This window comes from Manihot esculenta, chromosome 2 (genome assembly GCF_001659605.2).
Source record: "Manihot esculenta cultivar AM560-2 chromosome 2, M.esculenta_v8, whole genome shotgun sequence".
NCBI lineage: Eukaryota > Viridiplantae > Streptophyta > Magnoliopsida > Malpighiales > Euphorbiaceae > Manihot > Manihot esculenta.
The window spans coordinates 596,759-607,482 of NC_035162.2; the positions used below are offsets into that span (position 1 = coordinate 596,759).

Consider the following 10,724-nt stretch of genomic DNA (forward strand, 5'->3'; position numbering starts at 1 on the left):
AATCCAAAGTTTTGATTTTTTTTTAAATATAATTTTATATTGTTTATAAATTTAAAATTAATATAAAATTTCGTTTATTAAATATTCTAATTCAACAATTAACCGCTCAGTTAAGTATTTTAAAACATATATATCCTAAATCAAAATTAATATATATACATTCACTTCTAAGAGTTAGTAATTAGATGCGGTTGATATTTGTATAAAAAGTTAAATAAAGGATAACTCTCTCAATCATCTAAAAATTTTAATTCAAAAAAACATATTTAATACTTAGATTACACGATACATCGAATTAAAAAAAAATCATTTACTTTTATTGTAAAATTTTTAAATTGTTTAGAAATAATAAAACCAATATTAAAATAAATTAGAATTATTCATTAAACTGTATTAAATTTAATCTAACTGTCCATTGGCTTTTTAAACTGAAAAGAAATTATATTATTTTTGAATATGGATGATATTTTTATTTTATTTTATTTCTTTAAATATAAACAATAAATAATTTATTATTATAAAATATAGAATATATGTATTGATTTTAATAAATTTAATGATAAAAAAGAAAAATTAAACTCAATAACAATAATTTTTTATTTTTAAACAGTAAAATTTTAAGATGATACAAATAAAAATTAAATATTATGTCATACATAAAAATCATAATAATTTTCTTAAATAAAATTTAACTATTAAATAAATTAATGTGGTCTTTTTAATAATATTCTATCGATTTATTTAAGAATAAATTTGGGTAAAAAAATTATGATAAAACTCTTTAAAATTGTTTAAAAACTATTTAATACTTCATTTACCTTATACTTTCTATCGACTATTATTTTAAAATATTATTCATTTTTCTTATTATGATTAGTATATGAATTGATTTATTTTATTTTATTTTTAAATTAATTTTTATTTTATAAATAATAATTTAAATTATATCTTAATATTTAATTCAAATAATAATAATAATAATAATAATTTTATTATTTTAATAAAATTTAATGTCTTTATTTTTTATTAAAAATATATAAAATTGAAAAATTAATAAAAATTTTTGTATTTTAATTAAAATATTTTTTATTTTTTTGAAAAATAAATTTTAAAAAATACGAAATGGAGAGTAGTATTTTTTTTTTTAAAAAACAAAAGAGAGAGGAGAAAATTAACGGTGTGAACGTGGGGATTGTGGTGTTTAAAAGTAAAAGAGGAAGAGTGGTGGGCGGCGGTGGTGGGGTCCAAGTAGATGGGATCCACACCATGCGCATGCGAAAATTTCCAATTGCATTCAAAAACCTACCGGACCAAGTAAAGAATCTAAGGAGAACCGTCTGATGGGAAGAAAACACCCAATCCAATCAAATAGCCAATAGGGTGGAGCGATTGACGTGGACAGCATCCAGCATGTGACTAGTGCATTCCACGTCAGCAGCTAAAAATACATGTCAGACTTTAAAAACTCGAAGCAATTTGCAACCCATAAATGCTAATACAGTCAAAGTAGATTAATCCATCTCAACTGGATTTGATTGTTCGCTTACTCATTTCCACGTAACGCCCTCTCCGCTCTTCTTTTGGAACGTGTACTGGATATTTTCCCAGAGGACCCACTAAATCTCGGTCCGTTTACATTTTTATGTCTATTTCTACTCCCATTATCTTATTTTTATTTATTAATTTATGCAACCATAACTCTAATTATCATAATTTAAAAGAAAATGTAATCATTTGAATTGATTTAGGTTTAGGCAATGACTTGTGTATCATATGGCTAAATAAATATTTGAATTTTATAGTGAGAACAATTGTAGTGAGCCAAACGCGGCTTTAGGTGCACCATGGACGGACCAAAGCGGACGCTTCTGAAAAAAGGGGGGGACCACTTGGATGTATACGTGGACAAGGCCTTTGGTTGGAGAAGAAAACAACTTAAAACGAGTGGCAGTGAGTTCTACTTGTAGGCTTCAATATATAGAGTTAACTTGGAATTTTCTCCAATGCCAATCAATGACTTTATAATATTAATTAAATGAATGGATTAATGGTGTTACTTTTTGTCTATATTGACCGAAAATATGGCCATTTTTTAATAAAAGGTTAGTTGAAACTTGAAAGTGGCTAGTGAATTTATTTTCACCTTATTCAGTGTGCTCTTTATCTTAATTTTTTTTAAAAAAAAAAAGAAATTTAGCACGAATAATTTATCTTTAATTAAATCAGGAGGTGGATCTCGTATATAATATTAAAATTAAAAATGATTTTTTTTGAATTTATATACATTTACTCACTTAATATTTATAAAATTACCCACTTATTATTATTTTCAAAAAATTATTCTCTGGGGTTTATGTAGTAATAATAATTATAATAAATAAAACAGTAGGAAAAAGAGAGAGAGAAAGGTTGAAAATTTATGCATTAAATGGGGTTTAGTAGCTTTAAACCCACACCTTCTCGTTGGTGGCAATAATTCAAGAATCATGAGTTTTCATGGGTAACGTAAGTATACAAACTTCTAATCTCTTTGTATTTGCTTGCTTTTCATCTCTAAAACGTGCATGCCATGCCATGCCATTGGGGAAGAAATCAATGCATCCTAGCTACTTGTCCGCCCATTAATAAACTTCATTATAATCCAAAATATTCTGCTATAGGTCTTCAACTATTCATTTTTTCAAAAATAAAATAAAATTCACTTGGTGAATCAATAGACAATTAAAGTGCTTCATTATAAGGTGTTCAGTCTATAGATTCTCACTTATTTCATATGATAGATTCAAATTAATTATGGGCTGAAATTGATGGGTTTGATTCAAGTTTAAGGGAATTGAAGTCTATTTCAGTTTGATATTGATTATTTGACAAATCAAATTAATAAATTTAGACCCAATTCGATTCAACATTAATTTTAATTATTTTCAACTTTTAATTAAATCAGTCTTATTTTAGATTGAAACTGATGAACAGGCTTGTCTTCTTTTCTTTTTTCTTTTTTTTTTAGAAAAAAAGGGAAACTAAAATTGGTGGCAATGGAGAAATGTACATATGTTATTGATCTCTGAATTTGTCCATATATGCATTACAATTCAATTCTCTAAGCAAGGCTGTGGAATTTCAAGACAATCTAATGCCTTGTTTGATGATTTTCTTATGTAATAATAACAATAAAATATATTACTTGGGATGGTCATAAAAATACTGCTAAGATCAAACAACATTTTTGATCCACCAAGGCCCAACAACACAATCACTACATCTAGTTGGGCTTCAGTTCTAATTAATTTTCTCGCTTTTTCATGGATCCATTGCTTAGCCAATTCTTTTAGTTTTCGTTTCTATTTTTATTTTTTTTTCATTAATTTAGATATAATATTAATTAAAAAATTAATATATCAATCAATTATTTTTATAATATTTTTAGAATAAACTATAATTTAGTCCTTATACTTTAGTAAAATATAAGATGCAGTTTTTATATTTTGAATTTCTATTATTGAATCATTTATATTTGAAAAACAAAACTATTTTATATTATATTATTTATATTTTTTAAATCATGTTTTATATTTATGATTAACCAAATTTAAATATGTAAATTTCAACACAGAAACTAAGTAGTCGGCTAAAGCTAGGATTGGCCCATTACCCCGTGTATTATGGAGTGATCAAAATAACTGATACGCAAAGTCAACAGTCAACTTTGATCAACAATTTGTAATTAAATCGGATAAGAGTATGGGAGCATTCTTGTTGGGGTGGGTGACAGGCGGATGGTAGTTAAGTGCTTCAAGCAATTTAATTGCTATCTCTTAAAACCCGCTTGTTAAGTGGATGAGATTAATAAATTTCCCAAAATAACTAATAAATTGAAAAAAAATAAATTTAATTAAAAAACATAAGTTTGGGCAAAAATAAAAAGCATTGCATTCACGGTTGGTGACCTTACTAGAGAAGTAATGAGTATATTTCCCATTGCTGGATTTAAATTGAATTAATTTAAATTAAAATCAAATAAATTCTAATGAAAAAAAAAAAAAACTTATTCCATCGGCTTTAATCAAACTAAGAAAAAATTGGTAAAATGAAGTTGTCCGGGGGCATGTTAAAATTAATTTATCTAAGATAATTTTTACACTAGTTAAATTATATAATATCATTTGTAATTTAAAATAATTTTTTTATTACTTAGTAAAAATTAAGATAAAAAAAATTGTATTTTATGAAATTTAAATTATACTACCTTGCAATCGTTATAAAGAATTTTTTAATGAAATAATATGAATGTATGCTGCATAAAACATAACAAAATTTTATTATTTTAATTATATTAATCATAATTCTATAAAAATAATAAAATTTAAGATGACCACTTCAAATTGAAAGTTCAAAGTGGGACTCGTGAAATGACACGTTGGTGAAAATCTGATCCAAGTCAACAAAGCATTCATTGTTGTGGTGACATGACATGGCTTTGAAGTCAACGTGGCAATTTCCAGTGAGGTAAACGGCTGCGTTTGATTGGGGCTAAGGACAGGGTCACATTGAAATAGTAGCAAAATTTGAAGGACTGAAAAGGTAAAAAACCGTGAAACGAAAGGAACCAATGGAAAAGAAAAGGTCGTAAAAGCATAGCATTACCGGAACCTCAAACGTAACAACCTTAAGGACCAATGCAACGTTAAATCTGTTGAAAAACACTGGAGACTCAGAGCCAGACTCAGCAAAAAAACAAGTTTCTTATAGTTTTTCTCTGTTTCGGATCTCTTCCATCCCTCTCCCTCGTCCCTTCCCTTTTCTTTCTTCGTACCGACACTGCTTACGAGGCCTTCTGCTCTTTCCTCAATTCTTAATTTAACATCTCCTTTTTCATTTTATTATTATTTATTGGATTCAGGATTCGGTATTCAGGATTCATTTCCCATATATTCTTTTCGTTGCTTACCCAAGTAGAAACTTCTATCCAGGCTTGTGAGGGAGGAAGGGAGGAAGGGAGGAAGAGACGGGCTGCTTGTTGATTTCTGGGTTTTGACCCAAATTTTCGCGGTGACCAAGGTGTGCAAATCTCTTCCTATTTTTTTATGCATTAATTATTTGTTTTGCTTTCAATCGCAAGCAATCCCTTTTCTGTTATGATTTTGATAACTCCTATTTGTTTGGATGTCGATTAATAATTGTGGGAAAAAAAAATCCTTTCAGACCTCAAGAGGCTAATTTCCTCGTTATGAAATCTGTTTTTTTTTTCCTGGATTTTATATGATTTCATGATTCTGTGTTTTGGATTGCAATCTGTACTGTATGGTCGAGAGTTTTGAACGAAATAAATGGTTTAATGCTATATATTTTTCCCCCTCGAATTATTCAGGATTTTATGTGTTCATAATTGATGTAATGGGGAGTTACAGCGAACAGATAGAGGAAGAGGAACTATTTTTTGATAGTCGCGATGATATTTCTTCTGTGTCTGATTCGGGTTCGAATTGTGACGATTGCAGTTCTAGTGTTGAGATTGACAATGATTTTTCTAAGTACGAGGTTTGGTTCAAGATACCAGAAAGTATTCATGATCGCCGCAGTAGGTTCCTAGATTGGGTGGGTTCAAGTTCGGATCAAAATTCAATCGTCCAGGAGGAGTCAGCTATTCAATGCTTGACCAAAAGCCAACCGGGGATTTATAGAATGGTGGATAGTAGTGGGGCAGTGTTGAGGACGTCGAGTTCTGAAGATTGTCTTTTGTCGACTCGGTCTCCATCGTCTTCTCACTTAATTGAAACCCGGGATTCATTTGAAAGTGGTACAGATGAGGATAATTCTGTGTGTAAAATTAGAAATTTGGATAATGGGACAGAGTTTGTAGTGGATGAACTTGATCAAAATGGGATGCTTAGCAGACTACGTAGAGTAGGCTCCGACCAGTCTCTTAGTTTTGAAGAGTTTGAGAGGATTACTGGGGCATCTCCTTTGATTCAGCGACTTATGAATAAATATGCAAGTGATGCCAAGGTTATGACTGAAGCTAAAAAGAAAGCAAAGAGGAGTTGGTTAAGAAGATTAGGAAGATTAAGTCTTGCAGCACCAATTGCTGAGAGACATGGGGCAGCAGCTTTCAAGCCCTGTGACTATGAATCAACTGTTGGATCAAAGATGCAAAGAGTCAAAGTACATCCATCCAAAAAGCGGTCTAAGGAACTGTCTTCACTTTATGCTGGACAGGAATTTTTAGCACATAATGGATCAATTTTGACCATGAAATTCAGTCATGATGGGCAATACTTGGCAACTGGTGGTGAAGACGGTGTTGTGCGTGTGTGGAGGGTGATTGAAGATGATAGATTGGACCAATTTCACATGCCACCTGATGATCCTTCGTTTCTATATTTCACAATGAATAATCAATCCAAGATAGCTTCTCTTGGTGTGGATACAGTGAAAGTTGATAAACCAAAGAGGCACATATCATCAAACTCCACTTGTGTTATTTTTCCACCTAAGGTTTTCAAAGTATTGGAGAAGCCTGTGCATGAGTTTCAGGGACACAATTGTGAGGTTTTGGATCTCTCATGGTCTAAAAGAAGGGTTAGTATCCACGTATTCTAGGATAAAATTGCAATTGGTTTTCTGGAATTTGAATAAATTTAATTTAGTTGCTATGCTCTAAACTTGGATAAAGTTTCCTTGACTGAAAGAAGCCTTAATCTTTGTCTTGTACTGCAGTTTCTGTTATCATCCTCCATTGATCAGACAGTTAGGCTCTGGCAAGTGGGACATGACAGATGCCTGAGAGTTTTTTCTCACAATAATTATGGTGCACCTCTTGCATATCTTGAAGTTCTCAGTAACATGTTTATGATAAACCATTTAGTCACATTTTGGTTTACTTATTTCAGTCGGTTTTCATTTGGCTGTTTTACACTGATATTCAGATAACTGAATACTGCTGTCATTTTTATTTCAGTGACTTGTGTTGACTTCAATCCTGCTGATGATAATTATTTCATCAGTGGTTCCATAGATGGAAAAGTTCGCATTTGGGAAGTGCTTAGTTGCCAGGTTGTTGACTATACTGTTATAAGGGAAATTGTAACCGCCGTGTCATATCGGCCTGATGGAAAGGTAGGAATATTAATTTTAGCTTCCAGGTGTACAAATCTTTCTATGGAAGATCCAGATTAATTTAATTCAAAATTTCTTTGCTTAAATTTTGCAGGGAGGAATAGTGGGCACATTGACTGGAAACTGTCTCTCTTATGATATCATAGGTGTGCATTTGTATTATCTAAAGCACTTTGATTTGTTCTTCATGACTGGGCAAATTGCGTGATGCCACAAATTGTTGTTAGGTTTTGCAATGATAAGGACATAGATTGATTGATTTCTATTTTCCATTCACTTTATGTTGCCAGAGAATCGCTTGCAACTGGATGCTCAAATATCTTTACAGGGCAAAAAGAAGTTAACAGGCAGGAGGATTACTGGCTTTGAGGTGGTCAAGTTTTGTCCTCTTTTTTATTAACACAACTTAATTGATATTGATTTTAGTTAGCTAATAGGTAATGATTCAACTCTTCAAATTTTATCATGCAGTTCTCCCCAAGTGATCCAACTAAAGTACTAGTAACTTCTGCTGATTCAATAGTACGAGTATTGAGTGGCATGGATGTCATATGCAAGTTTAGAGGTTTGTATCTATTCCTATTGACTTGCTCCTTTTGGTTTGTTACTTCTTAAATTGGTGTTGCTTGTGAGATAATCCTCTAGGTTGTCTTGCAAATTACCATATTAGGTAATGCCACTAGTGTGAAATATGCATTTTTTTTTACCACATTATCATGATGTTCCAGGATGTTATACTGTGATTATATTAGCGTTGCAGTTTGTGTTATGTTTTGATTGTTTAACCTGTTTTCCCTCTCAGCGTCTAGCATTGGTATTTCAGCGAACCAAATGTCGGCATCTTTTACCACAGATGGGAAACATGTTGTCTCAACAAGCGAAGATTCTAGTGTCTATGTTTGGAACTACAATAGCCAGGAAAAGAGTTCTTCTCGGGGGAAAAACATCCAGTCTTGTGAAAGTTTCATGTCTCAAAATGTATCGATTGCTATACCTTGGTGTGGCATTGAAAATGGGCCAGGAACACTTGTATCTCCCCCATCTGCTAGGGATATACATGGAAGTAATGGAAAGCATGGGCATAGCCATCATAAGTTTTTTGGGGAGCCTTCATCGGATTGTTTCTCTCTTACTCGTGGGTTTTTGTCGGATTCCTTGACAAGGGGATCTGCAACTTGGCCTGAAGAGGTACTGAGTGATTCAAACCCAGTTGCCATTTCAACCACAAAGAGTAAATCTGAATACAAGTTTTTGAAGAATGCCTGCAATAACATTTTGAGCTCTCCTCAGCTGTGGGGTCTGGTGATTGTAACTGCTGGCTGGGATGGAAGAATTAGAACATACCTCAATTATGGGTTACCTCTACGCATTTGATACCTTCTCGATCAATGATCGAAGGTAAGGTAGTATAGTTAAAAGTAGGTCATTTTAGGTGGAATGGAAATACAAAATTGCAACATATCTATGTATAACTCTGGTGGGTACCGAGGGTTTAATTACTTGTTGGATTTTAATACACATGTTAATAACATGATTCTTTGATTCGTGTACAGAAACTGATTGTCTTTTTTTTTTTTGTTTAATTATAAAAAAGACAGTATAGTACCTAAGTTGAAGATGAAATTTACAGCCTTTTCATATGATATATCCCATTGTCACTTGCTAAGAAAAGAAACGAATTCCATATATACTAGTTAAAATTCACGTGTAGGTTTAATCTGGTCATCGAATATTTAGTTTTTAGAAAAGAATCCAAAGTTATAAACAGTAATATCCAGACCAGACCTACACGTACCTTCATGAATCATGGATATAAAGGGCATACAATAATGGTGGAGTCGATTGCATTCAGAGACTCATCTGGGTGTGTCTTTCTTTAAATTTCCTTATAAAGAAAGCAGGAGGAGAGGGAGAAGAAGAAGTGTTCTTTGAGCAGCCTCTCTCTATATCTCTGTTCTTGCTCAGGGACTCAAAAATGGGAAGAGCTCCATGCTGCTCTAAGGTGGGTTTGCATAGGGGTCAATGGACTCCTAGAGAAGACAAACTTCTCATTAACTATATTCGTGCGCATGGTGAAGGCCACTGGAGATCTCTGCCCAAGAAAGCTGGTATTAAGTTAGATCATTGCTTGTAACAGATTCATTTCTCATTCTTCATGTCATCATCTAATGTTCATTTAAGCTAAATTAAGTTAGGTTTCTTGTTTCTGTGTGTTAATTTACGTGAAGGGCTACTAAGATGTGGCAAGAGTTGCAGGCTAAGATGGATGAATTATCTCCGGCCAGATATCAAGAGAGGAAACATCACTCCTGATGAGGATGATCTTATCATCCGCCTCCATTCCCTTCTCGGCAACCGCTGGTCTCTCATTGCCGGAAGATTACCGGGCCGAACTGATAATGAAATCAAGAATTATTGGAACTCCCATCTCAGCAAAAGACTCAACAAAACCTCAGGAACGAGAAGTTCTAGCAGCGAAAGCAAGAAGAAAAATAAGGAGGGTAATAAAGATGGTGCAAATGGGAAGGCTGCAAAGAGCAAGATTGATCTCCCAAAGGCAATTAGGGTTACTTCAGTCTCAATTACTAGAACAAGCAGTACAAGTAGCTTGAGAGGCAGCTCAAAAACTCATGCAGAAGTTCACAATCTTCCTTGGTTGGAAATGGTTTGCCCCAATCTTGAGGTTAGAGATGGTATCATTAATGATGGAGAGACTTTACCTTGCAATGAAGATCATGATGATCTCGACATGCCCACAAATGAAAACATGCTGGATGAGATGTTTGAGGAATATGAGCAGCTTCTCAGGACTGATAACTATGCCCAATTGGACTCCTTTATCGATTCCCTGCTGGCTTGATCAGAGTAATAAATAAAAGAAAAACTCGTGTGCATTGATACAGCCTGCTTTATTTAGGTTTCACTTGCTAGTAGTCTTGTCTTAATGAACCTCATCTTCCCAGGTCATCATCATTCTGTATGTGATTGTGAGTGTAAAACAAAAACTCTGGAAATCACCTATCACTATGTACCTTAAAGGGAAGTGCAATAAAATCGAAAGAAATAACCTAAGAACATTATGCAGGACATGTACATACCTTTTTCCCTTTAGGCACATGACATCTTACCTAATAAAGTTTATGCTTATTTGTTGTATCTGCAGAAAAGATGAGAAACCTTAGTAATTTTGTCAACATCCTCCGAAGTTGTTTACAAATGTAGACTTGATAGGTTGGTTTTTTGAAAGGACCATTACGGGTCTATGAATCCATCGTGAGTTATGAAGGGTGCTAATTGTTGGAAAAATAGAATCAAATTATAAAATCTAAGTCGTGTTGAACACTGTTTTTAAAAATTTATTTTGTAATCTCTCAGGATTAAACATGTTTTTCTGAAATTTAATTTTCAAGATCAGAATAATAAGAATTTATTTCTAATTTATAATCCAGCAAAACAAGGAAGAGAAAGAATAAAATAGAAAAAATGGAGTTCTTATCTTTATAAAGATAAAGTCTATTTATAGTAGAAAAATCGACCGTTATATATAATTATAAAAATCTTGAGATAATATAATAAAATCATAACGGTCATATTTAATATTATATTTA

General features: G+C 32.4%; 2 protein-coding genes across 3 annotated transcripts; both read left to right on the forward strand.

Moving 5' to 3' along the window:
* Positions 1–4,647: 4,647 nt before the first annotated feature.
* LOC110609170 (WD repeat-containing protein 44) lies at positions 4,648–8,672 on the forward strand. Of its 2 annotated transcripts, none has more exons than XM_021748555.2 (8): positions 4,648–5,058; positions 5,369–6,579; positions 6,718–6,808; positions 6,959–7,116; positions 7,211–7,262; positions 7,407–7,486; positions 7,588–7,681; positions 7,919–8,672. In XM_021748555.2, exons 2-8 carry the CDS (start codon positions 5,395–5,397, stop codon positions 8,488–8,490), a joined length of 2,232 nt encoding a protein of 743 aa, XP_021604247.1. In that variant the 5' UTR covers positions 4,648–5,058; positions 5,369–5,394; the 3' UTR covers positions 8,491–8,672. The 2 variants fall into 2 exon arrangements, with proteins under 2 accessions (XP_021604247.1, XP_021604248.1); XM_021748556.2 differs by having other exon boundaries at positions 5,499–6,579.
* A 142-nt stretch (positions 8,673–8,814) lies between these two features.
* LOC110609171 (transcription factor MYB1) lies at positions 8,815–10,272 on the forward strand. The gene is made up of 2 exons (XM_021748558.2): positions 8,815–9,224; positions 9,345–10,272. Exons 1-2 carry the CDS (start codon positions 9,092–9,094, stop codon positions 9,974–9,976), a joined length of 765 nt encoding a protein of 254 aa, XP_021604250.1. The 5' UTR covers positions 8,815–9,091; the 3' UTR covers positions 9,977–10,272.
* The last annotated feature ends 452 nt before the right edge of the window (positions 10,273–10,724 follow it).